The sequence below is a fragment of the Ammodytes marinus genome (genome assembly GCF_949987685.1).
Source record: "Ammodytes marinus genome assembly, chromosome: 11".
NCBI lineage: Eukaryota > Metazoa > Chordata > Actinopteri > Uranoscopiformes > Ammodytidae > Ammodytes > Ammodytes marinus.
The window spans coordinates 24,762,822-24,787,138 of record NC_137215.1 but is presented as its reverse complement, the minus strand read 5'-3'; the positions used below and the strand labels follow the sequence as shown (position 1 = coordinate 24,787,138).

Below are 24,317 nucleotides of genomic sequence, written 5' to 3'. Positions count from 1 at the left end.
AACGAGGAGGTAAACCCCACAATGCCTTCTGCTCACATGTGGACCAAATATACAAGGTGTGGTTTTAAAAAAAATTCTGGGAGATAAACTAATCCTGCATGATTGTCAGCGCTGAATCTTTTTGTACATGGCTAATCCTCTCACATATGTATTACTCTGACTGCATCCTGGTGCCGAGACACAAACAAACACACACACACGCACGCACGCCTGTCATGTGGTTGAACTTCCGAACCCCCCTGTCAAACTCCCCTCACAGCTTTTGAATTGGGTGGTGTCTGACAGATTTTCTAACCTTGCGAAACCGACAATACCAAGTCTACCCCCCCCCCCCCCCCCACTCTGAGCAGTGATTGAGAGAGGGTCGCCAGGGTTGGAACTTCTCTCTCCAAATCTCTTTTCCGATCTTAACACCGCTATTCCTGTCACATCCGTGTGAGCAACCAAGTGTATCACAATAAATGCCTTGCAGGAAAGACAGTCTAAAAATGCGTACCACAGTTTTCCCCATATTTTGTAGCATTACCTGAAACGGAAATTTCCATTGTTAAATGCACTTTACATCCCTCCATCTACTAAACTGTCTTCCATTAAGGAGGAGCAAATTTGAGTATGTAAGTCCAAAAACTACTTAAAAATCATAACTATCCAATGGCTAAAGTAGACGAACTGCATATTTAATGTGGGTAAAGTGTGTTTGTTTACAAGCCTGATAATGGATCATGCAAATGTAAATTGCATGTTAAATAATGAAATATTCTGAATGCATTAGGAGGGTGGCAGGGTTTGCTACATTGTATTGCAGCAGTTTCCTAGCACTTTTGCCTGGCGGTATGTGCTGACGGAAACACCGGCACTGGTACGTGCAAAGTCTTAAAAGGTGAGGGCCTAATTAAAAATAATGAGCCACGTGAGTTGTTGCTTTCCAGCCAACTCAGCTACCGATGTCATGAATCTGATCACGGTTTAACACAACGTCTGTAATTATCTGTAATGTTTTGGTTTGCCGCCCGACATCCATCAGATGTTTTCTGACAGAAAAGAGAGGGAACACTTCATCCATCACCCTTCAAATAAGGAAATATGTGCAGTACATGTCAACACTGTGTGCATAGAAATATCAAGTGCAATGTTGTTGTAGATTATCCCTGATATATCTCACAAAGGAGGCAGACATGCCATGTATTATTCAGTGAGATGGTATAAGCAGTATCAACAAGTCGTAAAACATAAAAAGAAAAAAATGTGAGGAGTCGGACTCACTCATCATATTCTTGTCCAGTATAATATTCAAATAATAGCAGTAGGATTACATATTTGACCTGGTTATTTGCTTTGCTGGATTCTGACAGCAAAACAATATTTTAACATATTCCTTCAATATGACTTGATTCACATTCATTTTACTTTGAATGTATCTTAAAGTATCCTGAATTATTTTGCAGCTACTAAATGGCAGAGGTTTATTCTCTTTCATCAGCCAAAGTATGAGTACATTATACCGGACTTATCCCACATAACTTTACCCTGAACCCAGCTTCAATATGAGGAGTCCACTGTATGTGTCATAATCGAGGCAATTATGTTGATATATTGAAAAAAGAAACCCAAGACCTGTCAATTCACATTTAAAGACTTGGAATATGATTCTACATGACAGACAGCACAGCTAACCATCCGAGCCCACCTTTCTCTCAACCCATCGATCGATGTCTCCAGGATCCCAGCGCTTCCTCGAAGTATGAGTCATCGGGGTGATGGGGAAACAAAAGCAGCCCCCTCCCTTTATCTGGCCTGGTGAAATGAGTTTCTCTTCAGATACATGGGGCAAGAAGAGAATTGGGCCCTTGTTCCATTGTACAGGGATAATTAGAGAGGACACGGCATTCCCTATAACCATCGCTTCATTATCATCTTAAATAGTTAATTGTTCGCTATTGGCCATGGCGGTCATTACCCACTCTTTACCAGTGGAATCCTGTGTGACTAACCATTCCCCAGCAAATCAATTAATGTTTTTTTAGTGCAGTCAAAGAGCTTCCACTACTTAAGAGATGCAGAACTCTTCTTTCCCAGCTTTTAGTGGTTGATTTTGACACGGTTGCTGCAGCAGGTGTAGCCAATCGATTCAAAGGACAGATGGCTGTCTGTTCGATAGAATACCGGCAAGCAACGTGGCTGATGCCGTTTGTAATTTGTGTCGTTTCACGGTCAAGTAGGGATGATCGAGGAAAGCAGCGGGTTGATGGTGAAAGTGGTTGGATAGTGTCTGCAGTCACTACGTTGGCTCCATAAGCCGCTATCAGGTTTCCGTGGATGCTGCACTAAAGGGCCATTGGCAAATGCAGGCAGACAACTGCAGCGCTAGTGAATTTGATCTTCCAAAGATAGCGCTGGGAGAACGTCAACATCTCTTTCCTCTGTCGGGGTCCGAAGCTGCTGACACACCAGGATGATGTGCTGAGTGGGCTCCACAGGGGGCCTTGATGGGTGATTGGCTCCTGTGGTTGAGTTGATATTGGCACAGAGCCTGTGTCAAGGGCTGTGGAAACTGTGTCTGAGAGTGAGTGTATGTCTAATTGAGTCACAAGTCAGCACTCACTAAAAGAACTCTTGAATTTTAATCATAAAGTAGAGTTGCAAATGCTGGAGGAGCTGCAGAAGGGCTTATCTCCACTCTGTATACCCATTTCAAATGGTTCTTTTAATGATATCTTCAGTCTTGATTTAAATAGAAACAAGAGAATCACATAAATAATTTCAAAACAATAAGGGTTTATGCAATGACCACTAGTTTTGATTATTTTAATTAATATTAATTATTATTATTATTTTTTTTTCCTTTTTCTGAAAGTCAGTTTGTCATGGCAGGCTTCTCTATTGTACAACATCCATGAGCTTTGGCCGCAATTGTTATGGAAGAGAAACTGATGCGTTATCATTGCATCAGGGCCAGACTGGGACAATAATTACCCAATCATTAAAAATAGTATTACTTTTTTCTTTTTTTTACACAAACTGCTTTCCAAAACATCCACAAGTGTTAAAAATAATTTATTTAGTTTCAAGGCAATTGCATTTTCATGGATAAAGGCATACAATGCAACATTTTAATGAAAACATTTATTAGAGTGAAACAAAAAGAATCCCTCTCAATGATCACTTCTGCCTCACTAGAATATGTGGTGGTGTGTGTATCTGCACAGTCCTTTTCTCCTGGGCTTTCCCATTTTAATGCACTCCCTTTCACCTCCAACTTGGCTCTTTCTCATGTCTTGCATTGGTCCATTTTGTTCTCCACCGCACAATAGGGTATTGATTGATTAAAGTTGCAGTTAGTTAGTTTTCACAACACAATAAACTCTAGCTTCTGCCGTTCGCAGTGCATGCAATATAATACTAAGCTCTGTCAAAGGAGGTATGTTGCCAAAATACACTGTGGGAGTAACTTCTCATCTTATGTTATTATGTCCACAGGCTTGTTGTACCTTCAATCTGTTTGTCAAAGAAGCAGATATTTTCTAACATGGTTGTTAATCTTTGTATATCCAAGTGCTGCAGCTGTCCATCACCTCGCATTGCCTAAGGAGAAAATAAATGTGTTTTTGCTTCCAGAACCAGGGGCACACCAAGTATCACACCCACAACTTTGCAATTTTAGATATTTCAATCAAGTTGTCTTCTTATCATTTGTCAACTCGCAACTCCCCCTCACCACTTTATACAAGTTTACAACTCCAGTGTTTCCCTCAGCGCTTTATGGCTAAGGCGGCCGCCTTAGCAACGCCAGCGCCCCGCCTTGACTACCGACCGACCCGCCCAGTGCTGCACAATTAATGTACTAGCAAGCGCGATGTGTGCTTGTGCATGGTCATAACTGTGCGAAAGGCTGTGATTTGCGGAAAATAAATAAATAAATCCCATGACCTGGGGCGTTGACCACCTTGACTAAGACATTTTCTGGGGGAAACACTGAACTCACTATGAAAAACTGCTTCTTAATTAACCCATTGATGACTATGGCAATCTAGGATGCATGTCCTTAATGCCTGAGGGTTTTCTGAAAAAATAGTAGGAATTGTCAAGTCTACCAAAACCATAATATCTAAGCCTGTGTAGCACATAGAAACATGAAATAAAATACATTTAAAAGTTAAGGTTCACAGGTTTTATTTAAACATGCTCCCCTAGCGCTTACAAACCAACAAATATTTCTAAAAATCGTCAAAATGAGATGAATTAGAAAATTATTAAATATTGTTAATAAATAGATGCAATGTGTTGTGTGATTTTCGTCAGTAGTCTATAGTAGACCTTGATTCTGCGCACCAAACGCCACTAACTGTTCTGTCGCCGACATAGCTGGCGTATTTTTTAAATTATTTTGTTTTATTTTTTTATTTTTTATTTTTTTGATTGACATGATTTTTGGCAAACCACACAACTTTTGGGTGGTCACGTGGTCTTAAAAAAATCAACAAAACCCACCTCATGTGTATTTGAACCAATGACAGTGCATTCTATGCTGGGAATGCCATGAAAATTAGATAAAGTAATAATGCTGCGCGACGCAGCATCAGGCAGGAGAGCCAATGTGGCATCGCGCAGCAGCCGTCATCAATGGGTTAACAACACAATCTGAGGGGGCGGATTATAGGGTGTCATGATCAATTCAGCAGAAAGGACAGTTCTGCAGCACAATACTCTTGAAGTAAACGGCCGCAAAAACAATTAATTTAATTAACAAAACGTATGTCATTTTCCTATGGATTAACAGTTAATAAAATTAGGAAAGACACACATCTTCACATTTAAGAAAGCTGGAAACAGCCAGTATTTGGTATTTTGACTGATAAGTAACTTACTTTATAAATATACTAATGGAGAAAATAATAATTTAGCACTACTTGGGGCTATTAGAGGTGTGGTGGTGATACAGAGGGAGATTGACTAGTTGTTTTAATCTTTCTTGCTTAGTAGCAGCTTGACAACTACAGCAGAAGCAAGGTAATACGCTTGGTGGTGGTGGTACAGTGTGTGTGTGTGTGTGTGGTGGGGGGGGGGGGGTTTCTTATTTATATACTGATTGCAGTTAATGCAATCAATTAGAATATAGTGGATGATAGAAGAGAGAAGAGGGGGGCAGAGACAAGGACAGCATGTGGAGGACACCTTCAAGACCATGAAAAATACATTATGCAGCGGGATCATTAACCTTGCTATTTAAACCCTGGGAAATACTGACTCGTCCGGAGAGACTTCCTTTCAAAGTAAATCTCCTCAACATGTTTACTTTTAGGAAGCAAGATAAAACAAATCCACAGCTCAAGTAACAGCAGTCAAAGGGCAGGGTAGTATCAATCCTTCAAAGATGATAAGAATGTGTTACAAGCTAGAGTCACTAATGGAACATTGTTAAAAACAGAAACAAAAATGACTGCAATTAACAGCTGGGACGACATGGAGAGGCAGAACATGTTGACAAAAAACAACAAAACAAAATCCTATCAATGTGTGACAACTAATGTGAAGTTTCTAATTTCTATAGTCATATTTTGGTATTAATTATGAATCCTAAAATGATGTAATTTTCATGAGACGTTCTCTATTAATTACCATTACAGTCACTGCTCCCAGCACAAAGAGTGTTGCATGAGTGGAGGAGGGGTGGCAATTTATCAACAGAGCAGATGCTAATGGATTATGAGTTCAATTCATATACATGTACCTGTAGTTTAGATAGCTGCAGCGTGATTCATGACAAACAGATGCTATCCGCTTCAAGGTTATGAGTTTATGTTATTTATGCAATGTCACGTGCTGGGGTTAGGCCAAGTTAGGTTGGCGTGGTTCTCTAACTGAAAATAACATAACTAAATTCGGTTTATGTCGAACCACTCTGCTATGTGGCCTCCAGGTTCACCCTGGGTTCCCGATAGTGGGTGTATATCTAACTGGAAGTGATTCACCACATGATCAATAAACTGGACCAATGATACCGTTTCACCATCACCTGAAATAGATGTGTCAAGCAGAACTAGGGTGCTACCAAGGAATGAGAAGGAGGAAAAACACTATCGTAATTGGGAGGGGTGGGAGGGGGCAACCTAATACCCCATATGTCAGCAGAGCCTCAGCAAATTGATCCCACATAATACGATGGAGGCAAGGCTCATTCCATTCATGACTCAAAGTGTTGTGCTGAGCGGGCTGAATTGGAAAAAGGCAGGGATCGAAGGTCTGTCACTGTTATGCAAAAATACTTCTATTTAAAACACTGATCCACTTATCCACTCACACCTGCCAGTGCTACTTTAGCTTGGGGTAATGACTAGGGCTGTCAAAATTATCGCGTTAACGCAGGGTGATTAATTTCTGGAATTAACGCGTTAATTTTTTTTATCGCAATTAACGCATGTGCAGAATGATCCGCCCCGTGCATCCCACCGGCTCTGTACTACAGTCACTCTACGTTATGGCTGACCCAGGATCAGTAGCTGCGCGCAGCCAAACATAGCAGCACGTTAGCCCTTGCCGTGTTTTAAACTGCTAACGGTCACGTCTGTGTCGGGGGCATAGATAGTATATAAAATCAACTGCCGCGGGTGACTGATGTTGGGAGCAACAGGAGGAGACACATTGTCCGCTCTGTTCAGAGCCCGCGAGGACACAAACGTCTGCAGTTTTCAGAAGTGTGTGTGAGTAGACATCAACATAACGATCAGTTCCCTACGACGTGGTCACACACACACACACACACACACACACACACACACACACACACACACACACACACACAGGACTGTAATCAAGTTGTATTCAAGAATGCACAACCTATAGATTCACAAAATAAATGCCATTATATAGCCTATATTTGCCCAAAGACTTGTAGGCCTTTCACACCAAAATGAACCAAGAGTCAGTTCCAGGCTGGTGTTGGGGTCAGTTCAAAACTGGTTACAGCCTTATCCCAGTTATGAACCGGTTGGTTTCACATCGACCGGAGACAGCCATGGAGCCGGCAAGAGAGCAACGTCATGACGTCACTGTAAACGTGTGTGTACGTCACCCGACGCCGCTGCTCTTGTGGCTAACGCTAAAGCTACCGCTAGCTTTAAGCACAACAACAGCGGCGAATACGTCTTATTTTTACACTTGTTGGCTCTCGCTTTGCTTTCTTAAGCAAACAGGACCCATACAGCGTATTCTCGCCGGTCAATTTGATCGCTACGTTCGGTAATTATGTTATGTTTACGTCTCGTAGTAGCGGTGTTTTTAAATATGGCGGGCATGAGGTTTGAGTTGCTCTGGTTGGTCAGGATAATCCCTCCCCCAACCGTTCGCGCAAGCAGTTCTTATCAAACCCTGCTCAATCCTGGGGTATGAGTTCCCCCGGTTTTTACGACCCGGAGCAGGCTCTCTGGCGGTGTGAAACCAAAACACTGGCTCTAACTCCGAACAAGCCCAGAACTAGCGCCGATTTTGCGGCGGTGTGAAAGGCCTAATAGTGAAGAGACAGACCAATTGAATTATGGTGTGGTAGGTATATATTTTAGTTTGATTTAAAAAAAAAATCAGTATTAAAACCATCATTTGGATTTTTAATTAATAAAAACACTAATTTTAAATGTCCATATCCACCTTCTGTCCTTTATCTTTCCGATCATACAACAATATACAGAGAAAATTCGAATTTTTCGTGCATATTTCGAATGGTAAAATGAATTGTGATTAATCCACAGAATCCTGTGATTAATCTGATTAAAAAATGTAATCGTTTGACAGCCCTAGTAATGACTGAAAGTAAATCAAACCTTGATTAACGGTAAACACTTACATTCAATTTGAAATACTCATTATGGCTACTGCTTATTCCTAGAGCAAATATAAAAAACGTAATCCGTATGATAAAAGCTTCATTAAGAATAATAAAGATATTTTGATGTGTGAGTTGTTGTAATGTTAATTAGTTTGCAAAATTGCCAATCCCCTTGAGAATCAATTTCTGCGGTTCTTAAAAACATTACAGTTGGAAAATAAAATTGGTTAGTGATTTCTAGTGGACAACCCATTTTACACTTTCTAACCTACGCATATTTCTATGCCATTACTTTATGGCTACTAATCAGCCAGCATTGACAAATTATCAGCCCATTGTTTTGCTGGTGGACCTAAAGTCCAGATGCATAGGTCCTAATGTTCTCACCATCTGTTCTTAGCAACCTTTGGGAGGCCGCTTATGCCTTCTGGTGCTATTATCTACTAATGCTTCCGTCCAATGGGAAATTGCAAGGAACCAAATTCAACAAGTAGCTGGTGAAAAAACTTTGACAATACACAAAGCAAAGAGATACAAATATTATCAAGAGGTTTTGGATCAAGTCAGGACTTCAACACGCATTCATCAAGATGGTGCAGATACTCGGATGTACGTAATGTTTTCGCTATGACAGTTAGCTTGTGTTGATATTAACATATACACACACCTCTTTCATTACAGACAGATTCCTTTGATGATTTCTGTGGTTTCATGAACGTGTTTTTGTACTGTAGATTGTTTCTATCTAAGATGATGTGGTAAATGGATACACAGTTTGCAAAAGCCCAGCATAGCTGGCAGCAAAGGATTATTATTTTCAATAATGGTAAAAGTGAATCGGAAAATTGAAATATATGGGTAGAGTGTAATGAATGATAAAATATCAAAGCACCGTCCTTTTCGAATGTAGAATAGCTTGAAACAGAACACAGAAAGTGAACTCTGAAATGTAAAGGCAGAGCAGAGTATGACCGAGCCTTTATATCACACTGAGAGTGAGTGCACCCTGTGTGGATGAGCCCATTGGACTGGGATCAAAAAACCTCCTAGCATCGATCCCTTCCTCCTCCTAATCCCATCCCATACTGTCTGCCTTTGGACTATGTTATCAGCCTGTGTACAAGCCATTTCTCAGATTCTGCTGACAGGTTTCCATTTGCATGAACATTGCACATAAGCATTGTGCTCCATGCTTGGCAGCTTACCATTGGCTGCAGGCATCGCCCGGTACAATGAGGGCTACATACTTTGTTCAATTTCTCACAGACACTGAAGGAAGGATCAGAGTCTGAGTGCATGTGACACCACACAGTGCCGTTAGGACCATAGTAAGAACCGATCTAAAGAAACTGTTTGCTTTACAGCAGCTCCCATGTGATTCATGAATATTTTATCGCAGTACTAAGGCGAATTTCACGGTCCGTAATAGAGCTTCTACTGGAACACACCAGTTTCTTTGATATTGAGCATCCAATCATGTGCATTGAACGGCAGACGCGGAAGGTTGTGCTGTCATATTCCACTCAATGTTAATTTAGGACATTTGGCTAATGGCGATCTCCATTTCTCAAGCTGTCTCGAAGACCGAGCGCTGGTTAAAGGCCATCTTGCACTTGACCTTGTCCCGGTCTTCTTTGATCTTTATTGATGGTATTCTCATTACAAGATACAGGGGAAGACTTGCATGTTCTTTTGATCAGCATAGGCATGGCGGCATGTGCTTGGATGGGGACAAAGAGAATATGGTGGTTTGAATCAACGTCGTTGGCACCGTTCTACATTTGATATGGCTGTATAGTCTGAAGACCAGGTTCTTGTACGTGATGCACAAATAAAAGTGTTTCTGCTGAAACACACTGGATTTTGCATGCCGTTATGTCGGTCGCACACATGGAATCTAATTGAATAGATCGGTTCAATAATAAGTAGAGAGGAGCTACGGTGGAGCTCAGTCTGTTTACAAAACACAACCAACACCCCAACACACATTCTAGTGAGGCAGAACTGATCATTGAGGGGGATTATTTTTGTGTGAGTCTAACATTTATTTTTTCATTAAAATGTTGCATAGTGTGCCTAAGAAAACTCTATAAAAGACAAAAAGCAAACTCTTGCGGTCTGCGGCAACAGAAAAACAATGCATCTGCAGTCAACAATTGATGAATCTGTTTACTTAAATCACTATCATCACTTAGCAGCTATCATCATCATTTTCTCCTTGTACACCAGAACACTAATACAGCCTCATTGTGGGCTCACTGAACACAGCATCTCATGAATATTAATAAGCACCACAGAGCTCATTGTCTTTACAGGCGTGACAATTTCAGCTATGGATCTCAACTGATAATTGGAATTGGATGGTGAGATACGAAGGGTATGTGCAAGTGCAACCCTTTATTCAGTTCCAGTAGCAGGTCGACAATCCCTGCAGGCGGACTGTCATGTGGTTACGATCTTTGAGCATCCTTGCATGCGCATTAATTACCCTTAGAGTGTTTTTTTGATCTTCATCTGTTGTACAGTTTTTATGATGACATAAATGAGTCATACTGCTGGAAAATTAAAGCATCCATTAAGGCTTGATGTGGCAGTTTTCTATTCCTGGCTGTGTTTGTGTACCTCCCCAATAGCCTGTCCCATTAACAACTATTAGGGCAGGTGATTCATACACAGTTCCTTGTTGCTAAGGTAACTTACCAAATTAGAGTGGACTTGGACAGATGCTGCCTTAAGAAGGATCAATAGATGACGGATCAGGGATGTGCATGTCAACTGCCAAAATTGTATCGGGTGTTTCATTGCAAACCAATAGACAATACAGATGTTTCGCCCTGAGCAGTCGTGTCTTTCTCTAATGCAAGTTATCCAAGTAATCCATCTTTTTCTTGTTGTTCCCCGATTTAACTCTGCTGTCTTAGTTTCTCTTTTCACCCTTTTGTGAATAAGGTCTTGCGCATAGCTTAAGGACCCTGGGTAACTTCTTATATCCTCTAATATCTGTGCACCTCCATACATCTTCCTTCTAACTGTTGACAGAATGTGGAGAAACAGAAAATGGAAATACAAATCAAAACCTGTTTTACGCTGCAATTTCTAAACAATTGGAGACAAAAGACTTTAGGGATGCAGACGTAAAACATCATATAGTCAGACTCAATTCCCTGAGCTTTTCTATGAGATTTTCCGAACTTGGCTTCATTTCAATATGAAGCATTCAGTGATAACCTTTGTAATCCTCAATGTTTACTTTCAACTCTCTTGAAGGGTATCATATTTTTGTCACTTATAGGGCTGACTGGATCTTCCAGACACATTCATGTTCCGCAATTTTTGAAAGTGAGCTACTTTTTGGGAGCAGAAATTGAACAAAATGGAGCAGTCATAGTGAGCTGTGAGATGAAGATCTGCAGGTGAGGTACACAACTTTACCGTGTCCTGCTGTTGTGTGCCAGCATGGAATCAGATCGTGGTTGCAATTGAAATTGACCGATTCAATTTGACTTTTTTTCTTTGTTTGTTAGGCCTCACTGTAAACAGAGACACCAGTTGCTCGTCTGTTGTGTCGCTGACAAAGGAGTGGCTCAAGGAATAGGTTTTGGGACCTGTTCAAACGTACTTGTTGTTACCAAAGTAACCACAGGTGTCACCAAACCAAGCATGTCTGAAATCTAGAATTATAACACTTCAGCTTGTAAGTAAGTAATAAACTGTCTGAGGGATGAGTAACAGCCACTGCTGGGCCTACAATTACACACAAGATGCCCACCTGCAAGTGTACTATTCCAACATGCATTTAGACAAAAATTTACAAATTAAGTCATTAAGACAGTCAGAAACAATGTGTAAAGTATGAGTATCCACAGTGTTGCAGAGTTGTGAGAACTAGTGCGATATGAAAAAGCTGGTAAATCCGCACAAACAGGGAGCTATGCCACTGAGAATTAAAGAGTCGATGTGAGAATTTGGCCCACAGAGAGAATCATTATGGGAGGCTGTATAGTACATCTAAAGACTGTCAAGACGAATGGGCTGCAAGACGGGAACACTTCAGAGGGTAATTCTGCACTGCAGTATGGGGACTCTTGCGTGCACCGCACTGTCACAAAGAAACATCTTCTGGACCGTGTGAAAACTTCTGAGGTTACCATAGCAATGGTTCCCATGAGTGTGTGCGCATTTTCCTCCGTCGACGCTAGTGCTGCTTGTCCGTGCATTGGCATTATTAATTATCTATGATATACGATTCCTGGGGGGCACATTGTGTATTCATCCTGTTTAGGCTCCTTATTAATATTAATAAGCAGGCAAGGCATTGTGCTGGATTTGTGATGAAATACCTAAGATATATTATTACATACAGTATCTTTGTTTAGAAAACACATACGGATGAAATACACTAAAAGTCAATGTTAGTGTGACTTATTCCTGCAGCACGGACCGGAGTCGAGTTTCTCCAGTGAAAAAAGCAATGGATTTATTGAGCAGCCTGGCATGACTCCCCAAAGGTCATCATCCCAAACCAGCACCCTGAAACCAGGTCAGCAACTGCACCATCACTCAAGCAGGAAGGTAAGGCCAAAGCTTCATTACAGACACCACTGCTACTGCGGTTGGCTGAAGCAATTAGTCCATTTAATTAATTATTTGACAGGCTGAAAATGAATCCAACCCCCAAATCTGTTTCTGTCTATCAATCCTGGATTTGTATTGAATATTTAGTGATTCTTCCCATTTCAAAGCAACCTTATGTTTAGTTGATTTAAGGAGCAGTAAACCTACCACATGTCATTACAAACTTTATGACACCTGTTCAACCTGCATTTAAACGTGGAATTGTAGAAAGCCATCGGCAATATTAATTTGGAAATGAATGAAGGTGAAAATGACGGCGAACAAATGACAGGCGAACCCGTGTGTGTATATTATCTTAACATGCACACGTTTAATGTTCCCTGTTTTATTCTCGTTTTCAATTGAGTCTAAAATGCTAGCACTGAGGCATAATGAAAAACATTAGGATTGGCTGCACCTCAGAGAGGGAACACGCACCCTATTTTTGACACTTCACACATGCATCACAACCTATAGACAGCATTTCAGTGGGTCCATAATCCAATATGTTTCCAACCTTTTCTTCCCATTAAAAGTCTATCTCAATGCCTAAACCCGAACTGCTTCCACCCTCCATCTGCATCTTCAATAGGACCTGTTTTCACGAACCGCTGGGCTGAGACACACGGCTGGGAAGAAATGGGCCAAAATGCCATACTAACCTTTCAAATGTTCGCAGAGGGATACATTTGGGATCAATTTAGAGCCTGGTGGGCGGTGGTGGGACTGAAGCAAATGCCGTATAGGGATTAGAGGAGGAGCGGTCACAAAGAGTCTCTAAGAGCAAAGGAAAATGTTGAAGGTGTAGGCTACTGAATTCTACACAGGTCCAGTTCTATAGCACTCAGGTGATGCATTTTTAGAAGAAGAAAAAAAGCAGTGATCTTTATTTTCAGCCCATCTAAAAAGGTGAAAAGTACACCGAGGACTGAATAATGCATCTTCACTTCCAACTCCAGCTGTCTTTGTACGAACGCAAACACAGAAAACAAAAGGGCATCCTGCGCCTCAGAGGGACGGCGCTGATGAACCACGAATTATTCACGATAACATCTCCGAGGCAAATTACAGATTGTTTTCAGGAAATGTCTTAATAAGCAAACACATGTTATATTCATGTATAACCCGGGAGAAAAAATTATTTTATTAATAGCGGATCTCTGAGATTCACAGTGAAAGTTTGATGGGAATTAAGGCAAAGATAGAAGCTTAATTCAGGCAACATCTCTGTTCTCCAACCATGAGAAAAGATGGACTACTTAAGAACTGAGCTTAAGCTTAAGCATGGCATCTATGACACCGCCTTTAAGTGGGTGTTTTAAGGTGAGGGGAGATGGAAAGTGTGGCCTACTTCTCATTTCCCCTTGGTAACAACGATTTTGATGCAGAGCACAGGCAGGACACATCATGTTCTGGCCCAGATACACCTGACTTCTATTAGTCCTCACAGTTATTTAGGACAAACACTTGAGCTATATATTGAGTTAACTAGTTCACACTAAGGTGTGTGCTCATAACAAGCCTTATTTCACCAACCCATACATTGTTGCACAACACCTGTTTCTAACTCTAAAAAAGGGAGTGAAACACATGTCTTTTAACACCCGTAGGTAGCAGTGTGACTGTTTCTATAGACCTCTGCCCTACGCAGTGAAGGTGGTTTGTTTTGCATACACACTCCCCAGGGTTATACCTGACAGCTGGAAAGGAGGAGCCTCTGTCAGATTTAATAGTGTCACATTTCAGTGGCCACTGGCCACTCACTGGAGAGTACAGTTCAAGAAGGAGAATATGCATGTTTGCGTTTGCCTGTCAACAGTGAGTCAGTTTGTTTTACATGTGCAGTAAGTTACTGTCTGAGACAGGGATAATCCTGAGATATCAGATGTCATATAAACAAGGACCTCAGTTTGTGTGATTATTATTAGGGGAAGAGATTTAGAGAAAAATTAAGTTAACATGGCTAGATTGCTGCTGGAAAACCATTATTGTCATTAAATTCATTCTTAATGGTCAATTAAATCTTGGGATTTAAGGTAAACACATTCTTATGTTTTCTTCAGCATGGTTTTTAGGGTGCATGTGCAGTACACAGCTTTACATAAAGAAGAACAGCGGTGCTGGGTGGTGTGATTTTCCATATCCTGACCTGTCCTGTCCTTTTGCAGTGAAGAACAGTGTTACCTTCCTCCGACCTCTCAGTTTGAAATATATACTGGAAAATATCGAATCTAATTCTCTTCTAATTTTATGGAAGGGCATCCAAATGTCTATCATTTCCTGAGCAGTTTAAATTGCCTAATTGTGCTATCGTAGAGACTGAATAAAAGGAAACTAATTAGTCCTATAGATTTTATACTTTGAAGACGGCAGTGTCATTTAGATCAATAAATCATTGGAATTGACCATTTGCTCCCAACCAGCACTGATTGCCCATTTGTAGCTAAGCAACTTAATAAGCAAGCACAGGTCAGTCAATATTTCTCCATGTGACAGCAGTGTACATGGGGCTGGATGTAGAAATGGCCAAACGTTTGGAGGATGGTGTATTTTGTTACTTTCAAAACAGTGTAGGGAACTGTGTTTATCCCTTATTGCATAAGCTTAGGTATGTCTCGCTAACTAAATATTTAGTTTTTGAGAGATAAGCTAAACTGAGTACATTCTTTTCTTTGGTTAAGTAAAGACAAAAACAAGTAGGACATCCGGTGTGTAGTATTTCACACGTGTATGCCCATGGTTGGTGATGCCATCAGAGTTTAGGCTAACGTTACACAAGATCATTATAGATACACATTAGTTAGTCTTTATGGGAATTTAAGTTTGATACTTTTTTGGCAACAACCAAAATGCCTCCATACCACCAAGTATTGAAAAATGTCTTGCCGTTCAATACCAAATTTCAATACACAAGTGGTTCATCTCATCAGGGTCAGCAGCATGCTTGATGTGCGTAGATCTAAAAGTGCTGGTAATTGGCTGTATCGAGGCATCCAGGAAAAAAACATTGGTTACCCAGTAATATGCATCAGTTAGCCTTAAATACTGACTTGTCTTGCACCTTTTTTTATTTTGCACTGAAAACTATATGCACACTATTATACAACTAAAACACACAGCCAACTTGTCAGGCTACCATTTTTATAAAATGAAATTTTTTCACATGAAAACCAAAACCACGCAGCCAGGGATGCTGAGATCTGCTGAAAACTGGTTTTAATTGATTTCCAGGGGCAACAATATCTACAACGTCTGATTTAAACCAAGGAGCCTAGGGTTCTCACACAGAGGCCTCCACACAGAGTCTGATGCTACACACACACAGACACACACACACACACAACCATTACACAGACACACACACACACACACACACAGAGCACAATGAATGGGATTACAAACTACAGGGAGTTTACACCTTGTCAGTCTGTCTAGTTGTGAGTTGACTTTGCGATTTGCTCATTGGCTGAGCCTGGGCACAGGGAAAATGTACTTACATTTTCATTCAGGTTTCCCACAGGAATTAGTGAGGCGATGTAGGGCGGCTTCTCCTACCACAGTTATGAATCTTGCTCAGTAATTGAAGCAGCAGGGATGCATTGAATGCAGACTGAAAGCAGTTGTATATATTTTTCAACACATAACTAACCTCACTGCTCAAGCAAAGTTGCCTTCAGGTAACGGTTTTGTGTGCTTTATTATATGCTCCTCTTGTCAATTACAATCTTTAATTTCCCATGACAGGGATCATCAGTGGATTTGTTATCAACAATGAAGCGCTCAACCTTTTTAAAGTGATACTAACGCAGTGACAAAACAAGCGCAAAGGAGAGACCAAACAATCCACAAAGGTATTAGAGAATGCTCACACTAACAGGCCCACTCTGACTGCATTCTCCACGTACTAATCCCTTCCTCCCTGCACAGAGACAGGCAGTGCCGCGCACACCGCAACCTTTTTCCCCCGTGTTGACACCTCGCATCATGCTGAGCTAATCTCTTTGAAGACTCCTTCGCTCTGGCACTGGAGCTGCTACAACTGTCATGACATGCACAAAATCCCAAAGCAAAATAGCTTACGTAAAGAAAGAGAGAGAGAGGGGGGGCGGGGGTGCTGCATTTAGGAGTTGTTGTATCTTATGTGGAGAGAAAGATTTGTTCCATAATTAAAAAGTACTATACTTTATATATGTCACAATTGTAAAAAGGTGTAAACCTAAAATAAGTCATGGCTCACTGCAACACTTGAATATTATATCTTAATGTTATTGGTGAAACCTTTGTTTTCTTTCTTACCATCGCAAGTCAAAATGTGTGCTGTGAAAAATGTGAAAACTCTGAAATAACCTTGCCATTAATACTATAAGTTGCCCACTATGCAGCTGTTGTAGCTAAATGTAAATATCACAGCAATTTGAAATGTAATGATTTTATTGGAATAATATCGAGATATGTCAAGTGTTTACCCCTAAAGTAATATCGTAAGACATGTGAGCTAAAATGATCAAGCAGAGGCAAGCTTATGTGGGAGGAAAACCCTTTGGGTAACACACCAACTGACATTTCAACTGCTTTCATCTCTCAGTCTAAATACGTTTCATTGCTGTTAGCAGTGACACATTAACGGATCATTTTTAACTTTTTTCAATTAGTTATTCTTGAGATTTTCTGAGATTCATGAAGCTATGGCCAATTCGCTTTCAGTCATTATAGACTGAGTTTCAGTGGCTACAAGGGAAACATTTATCAATCTGAACTGCGGCCACATTCCAAGATCAGATGACACAACTGCAATATGACCAGGACATTCCCATCTCATCGTGTTACTGCTTAGGCCATTTGTTGCGTCCCTCTGTTCTGGCAAGAGGCCAGAAGCTGCCGGCAGCCATGAAGTTGAATAAAGAGAGAGGGAGAGATTGGAATATATAACAGAGATGAACGAAAGTGAGAGCCTCAGTATTCAGTGCAAGTAATCAGCCATCTCTCCCTGTATCTATCTTTATCCTCAAACAAAATCTGCTTTCAATGCTTCGCACACTTATCCTTGGCGGGAGAGCAGTCATGCACACACTCAGAACTGAAGTTTATTGTCCATGGAAGATGAAACTTGCCTTTGGCTTAATGGAGGAGTGGGATGATCAAACGCATACAAGAATAATGTCACAAAACCATCAACGCAATTAGCGTCATCTTCTGTATACATTCGCACACACACTTTAAATCCTTTGTAAATAAAAACAAGACTAAGTCCTTTCCAGCGCTCAATGAAACGGGAATCTGTCAATGCTACACTGTCTTCCCTGAACACTGTAGCACATTCACAAGTGCCCTCTTTCAAAAAATGACAAGGAAGTGCTGTTCCAAGTTCACATGGAAACGTGTAGAGTGAACAGCTCCTTTGTTTGCTCCTGCCTGGCTAATGGTTAAACCAAAGAGTCTTTACACTCAGGGGCCACTCACACTAGGGCCGCGGCCCCGTGCCAAAGCTCATTAGCATACTAAAGTCTAGAACGTTTGGCTAGTGTGACCACGCCATCCGTATTCCAGCACGGAACAGCCCCTTGGCCACGGCACACCTGGGAGAGGTGTGCCGTGGCCAAAGTACAGATGCTAATGAGATGACACGCGCACAAGCAAGCGCACAGGCGGCGTTCCTGACGTGAATTTATTAAGGATGCATTGTCCGTTAACGTCCGCTGCCTTACTAGTCGGCACCAGAATTGCCCACCACTTGGACTTGTAGCTATAATGTGTGTAAGCCTAGGTGTGGGCTAATAAAAGAGGGAGAGAGCTAATTAGGTCGGCTCAGAAAGCACAGCAAAAAGGTTTTCGTGTTTACTCACGTTAGCTGACTTTTTTTCTTTTTCCTCCAGTCAGCTGTCATAACTGCATTTACGCATGGCGGTGGAGACGCACCCAAAACAACACACCGCGGCCCGGTGATAAGGAAACAGTAGCCTACACTAAGGTTTAACAAGAAACTTTATAAAGACAGTTAAAAAAACGATCTCTGCCCATACAAAAAGTTCTGACTTGGATTTGATGGAGCGATCGATGTGTACAAAATAGGGATGGCCATTTAGAATTTTTTCTTTAACCGGTTAACCACCAGAATTAACGGTTATTAACCGGTTAACCTTTAAGATTTAATGTAGCCTAAAATATGAAGCATTATAGCAGGGCTCCCGACTTTTTTTTTGTTCCAAGGACCGGCATATTAATTTAAAACAATTCAGGGACCAGTAGCCAATTTAAATGCCTACATGTTGACATTCACACGGCACCTTGTCTGTTGTGAGAAGAGGTGTAGTATGCGAATGTAGGAGCAGAAAGTGAAATAAGTGACTGAAAAGGCCGGGACATTTACACACACACACACAGGCTTAGGGGATAGCCTACCGAAACCCGGTGCTAAGTAGTGCTGAGCACGGGGCAACATTTTGAAAGACAGTAATATTGATAAGCTCCGATGTTATCAGTACTGCATAACGATACTTTACGCTTTTGTTGACAGATTTTTGCTGTTGATCCTGGCACACAATCATGGCAGACCTGTGTCTGTGCAGGGGCACTCACTGCCTGGCTGTCACTCCCTCACACACTCACTGAGACGGTGATAGATGCAGGACAGCATCCACCTCAAGAAGGCTAATGCTAGCGCTATGTTAAGCTAGCGGGAGCCCACGCTGTTAATTAAATTATACAAACATATGACATGGGAGCGTTGTGACCATAAGTTGTGACTGGGAGCGTACCATGGACCTATTATAAAGTTGAGCGTAGCCTACACTACTGGTTTCATTCTCTACCGGCAGTTGGCATTCTTACATCCGGTTTAGCGATATCAAAATAAGAGTTCGGATTTCAGAGAAATTAAGATATATATTTTTTTTAACCATTTAACCTTTAGTATTAACCGGTTAAAGATCTTCTTAACGGTTAACGGTTAACCAGTTAACCATGGACATCCCTAGTACAAAACCATCCGGATACATATGGTCTGATGACGGGCCGTTATATTAATAATAAACAGCGTGCTGCACAAATATGAGACTGTCCACCGCGACCTATTACGTCAAGGCTACATTAAAAAAAAAACAATAGCTTAAGGATTCTCGTTGCTCTAATGTGGAAGTGGAATATTTGATGCAAATTTGGCCGGATGAAAATATTCACAAACAGTCGTATAGCCTACAAGTAGACTAAGCTCCAAATCCTAAACGCGCACGGTGACGTAGGCAAGGTGCAAGTGTGCCCAGGCCACGAGCAGTGTGAGCACGTGCCTGCGGGGGGAGTGGGGAAGGGGGGGGGAATCGTGCTGAATCGTGCTGAGCACGGAACAGGCAAACGGCACTAGTGTGAGTGCGCCCTCAGTGTAGTCGGCTCAGTCTGTGCTGACAACTTTGTTGAGTAAAACTCATTTACATCAGGGCTGCAATTAAAGAGGGTTTTCTTTACGGACAATTCACCCATTGATTGATTATTAATTTGACCTTTTCAGGTTCAAAATTGTAATTTGGGTTTCTACAGGAAACTGTCTTATTGGTGTAGGCCTATATAAGTTCCGCCTTCCAAAATGCCCAGTCGGATCTGATTGGCAGTCATTTTGGAAACTGCAGCATTTTTCTGCTTGAAAAATGTATTTAACACTGAATTGACTAATTAGAAATGTCACAGATGGATTCTAGTTGCTTACAGTTCATTATGACTCACTACGGACCAAATATAGGAACATGCTTTCCAACATAGGGTTGGGGACGCCCCTAAGGGGTCACAAGATAAATGAGGGAAACAAAAACAAACTGCTCGGCAAGACTGTGAAATTAAACAGTCGGGGAGGGGAGAAGCTCCACTTTTAATTATTTATTTGCAGCCAAAAATTGGCCATAGCTTCAAATAAAATAAATAATATAGCATTTCAGGTATTCACTTTCAGTAATTATGAAATATATAAAGCGCCCGCCAGTAGCCAGTTAGCTTAGTTTATAACAAACTAAAAACAGGGAGGAACAGCTAGCCTAGCTTTGCATTACGGTAAGTTATCAGCACATCGACAGGCGATGATTTATATATTAAATCTCATTAGTTTGATCCACATAAAGAGTAAAAAAAAACGTTGGTCAACTGCCAACAAACTTAAGGTGACGAGTCCTACCCAGCCAAGAAACAATCCAGTAAATGTGAAGTTGACTGATTCAGCAGCCAAAGAAGAAGGAAAGGCTTCTCTGGCTTATCTACCACTGACTTGTATTCATTTCCACCCTGAATGCTGTGGGCAAAGAGTTTCAGCCATGAAAGCAGGATGTGCACCTCAATCAATTCCACAGCCTTCTTTTGCTTATCAAACTATGTGCCAGAAAAGCCCTTTGGCAGCAACGCTTGGACATCAACCTGACCACTCGATTATCTGTGCAGCTTTTTGAGCCAAACGCTGCTCTAATAGTAGTGCTAATGTAGGCTGTGTGTTGTTTTCCAAGAAGCCCAGAGATGCTGTTTGTAAGAGAGCTGACAACGGACAGCGACAGACATCTAGAGACAGAGTCAGCATCTGCTACGCAGCACACCATGGTTTGCTCTGAGAGTTATCAGTGGCAGGCAGCGCTTTGAACGATGGACAAGGTTAAAAGATAAGTGGCCGCCTTTATAAAGACTAAAAACTGTGGAATGAAGGCTTCACAAAGTGCTCACTGTGACCAGACTGACGTTAAAAGTCTTATTTTCAATACGCTTTTGCCCTCCACTTTACTCAATACAGTTCACTGTGTGTTCAGCAGTGTTTCATTGGTGCATAAAGGGGCCCGCTGTAGAGTTCATCCTTGTAACAGCAACATTGTATAATTACATCTAAGGCCTCGTTCAGACTGCAGGCAAATCCGATTTGCTTGACACTGACGTGCAAGTGATCAGATCAAATTTGTTGCGTCGACCCAATTCGAGACCTGGCTGAGGGAAATGGTGGGCATTCTACATGTGGAAAGGCTACGACATGAGCTGTCAGGTCACCCCCATAAATTCCCCGCTATATGGGGCCCAGTGCTGCGGCACTTAGGGAACCAAAAGGTGTGAGGTTTGCCCCAGTTTTGTTTTTGTTTTTGTTTTAGCTTTGTTTTGTTTCTTGTGTACTTATAGCTTATTTTCTTAATAATTTTGTCTTATTTATTTCACTTTTTTTCTGTATTCCTTGTCTATTTATGTGAGGGAGGGGGCAGGGGGGAGGGGAGAGGGAGTTGGGTGTTGTGTATGTATTGTATGTGTTTACTTATTCTGTTTGTTTTTTTTGTCCATATGTAAAAAAAAACATAAAACCATAATAAAAGTTTAAAAAAAATAAAAAATGTGTTGCGTCGGGACCTCTGCGCTCTGTACCAACCTATATGCATGGGTTACTGTGGTAACGTTGTAGGCATCATTACATCTGCTGGTGTGAAGCAGCTGTCTGTTGCTTCCTTCCAGCTCGCCACGCCCCAACAGACAAGAAATGTCCGCATCCGACCACGGACAAGCAAAAGTTGATATTGTTTTTGTTGTCGTCAAGGGCACTTCAGTCTCCGTCTGAATGATGCTTGTTATTTTGTGTTGCGTCGTGAGTGAAGTTAAAGGCACTATCCAACTTGAACGATGGGAGCATTAAACTCTGGACTGGATACGCATCTGTAGAAATCTGATTGTAATCGCATTTCAAACTACCGTGGTTTGAATTAATTAACCGGTTAATAACCATTCATTCTTGTCGGTAACTGGTTAAAGAAAAAATTCTAAATGGCCATCCTATATCAATAATTTGATTCAGGCTGGCAGTCTGAACATGTCCTTATGCACCTTTGCACTTAAGACCAGACTGGCCCAATGGGCGTAACTTTCGTTCCAACATTAGGGGGACACATTCAGCACGAGAGGGGTTGGTCTGTGGGTCCTCCCCAAGAAAATCTTTAGTCAAATTTTTATGAACCGATCAGTGCCTGTACTGCACCAATTTATGGTGGAAATGTCTTATAAATTATTGAATCTTACTGCAATGGTCACTGCAATGGTGTAAGGTCGGTAGGTTTGGGAAAAGGGTTAAGTCTTTCATATTTTCTTTTTGAGGGGGACACATTTACCTCTAGTTAATATTGAGGGGGGACATATCCCCTGCATTCCCCTGAAATATATGCTTATGTTTGGACTTAATATGAATCATAGACTAGCAGTTATGACAAAGGCATGAATGACGCCCAAGATGTTGCTGTTGTTGCTACAATGGCATTGACACTTGACACGGTCATATGATGGTGACGGTCATAAATAAACAGCCCACATATGATGATGGGAGAGTACAGACAGTGACTTGTGTCTCATAAAAAAAGCAAAAGCTGAAAGAAGCTCTCTCTCTCTCTCTCTCTTCTTTGCGTTCAAACACCATCTCAGCAGCAGCCTTGATGGGTTCAGCCCTGAGCATCAAGGCTTCTCTTTTTAAATTGCATGGGAAGAAACACAAGAACCAGGAACATTTCTCTAAAAACCTTAATACTCTAACCAGTGTGGGTCTTGGCTTTTTGATCAACTGCTGCAAAGGGGGAGAACACACCGATTGAGGCTTTAGGGCCACTCCTATTCTTTTTTCAATTACCACTCCCCTTGATCGTAATCCAAAATTAGACCTGGACACTTCTCTACTCTTGAAGGCTATTGATTAAAAGCTTTAGGCTTAATTTGGTTATCCTTGCATGTTGGATCACACAGACACACCCCCCCCCCCCCCCCCCCCCCCACACACACACACACACACACACACACACACACACACACCTAGCGGGAGTGACCTCATTTACTCAAGTTTTTGCCTGTAACTTAGCCAGCACATCGCATTGATCTTCGCTCTGTAGCAACACTCCTCACTCCATCATAGAGATCCAATGATTCAGGGCAGAGCTTATTGAATGCACATCCCATACAGGGCTTATATCCCATGCCCTGACAAGATATCACGTGACATATTAACATTACTTCCAAAGCATGACACTAATCGTGTCCTAATTATGCAATTAAATATCTGCCTTCAAATGGTGCATGTCCTAAAGACTTCATTCAGGCATTAGCAGCGCATATTGAGCAGCAGACAATTCCAGCGTGACTGAGTTGTTAATGTCACACTTTGTGCATTGGAGGAAAGATATTAACTTTTTCCAGGCGTAGGCTAATTTGAAGTAGAAACCTGATACACGTCACAGGGTTACTTTGATTCTCAAATTTGCACTTATGCTTGATTAAGCTCACAGACAATGGTGCTGCCTGTCAGTGGGAAGTTGGACGTCACGCCCCCAAACAATAACACAACACAAAAAACAACCATTATTTAAAATGTCGGCGACATATTCCATCTTTTCGTAAAAAATCTCCAACAGACAGAACAGCAACAGTGCTCTGTTGTCAACATTTCAGCGCCTACACCACAAACTTTGACAACTAATGCCTCGTTTCCACCGCTGGTTTCGTAGCACAGCTCTATATTAGTATTGCAGGCTTGTGCTAACTCGAAACACACTGTTACACGAGGAACCTATGCGTTCAATTTTGTCACACAACATGGCTACAACTTGTGAAATGGTGACATTTTTTTATTTTTAGCTAGCTTTCCGGGGAACCCCGCGCTTTCTACTTTTACTTGTTTTTTCAGCACTTACCATCTTCCTTCTCGTCGAACACAGGTCTCTTTGACGAACTGTTGGCTCCCATCCTCTTCTTCCACTTGCCCCAGTGAAACATTGATGCTCAGCTTGCATTCCTCGCGTCTTGAGGAGAAACTACAGCTCTGTGCTGGACACCCCCCTCATAAAACATTAAACATTTCACCCCAAAACCGTGGCCGGTTTTTTCGCTGTATTTGTCTTTTCTTTTTTTTTAT

At 41.4% G+C, this 24,317-nt stretch overlaps 1 protein-coding gene across 1 annotated transcript in view; it reads right to left on the bottom strand.

Moving 5' to 3' along the window:
• stk32c (serine/threonine kinase 32C) overlaps window positions 1-24,178 on the bottom strand; it is a gene marked incomplete at both ends in the record, with an annotated part of 114,011 nt that extends 89,833 nt beyond the window's left edge. The window contains one exon of the mRNA XM_080036930.1: window positions 24,097-24,178. Coding sequence (XP_079893056.1) covers window positions 24,097-24,178 — 82 coding nt within the window. The remainder of the gene's footprint in view (window positions 1-24,096) is intronic.
• Window positions 24,179-24,317: the final 139 nt, after the last annotated feature.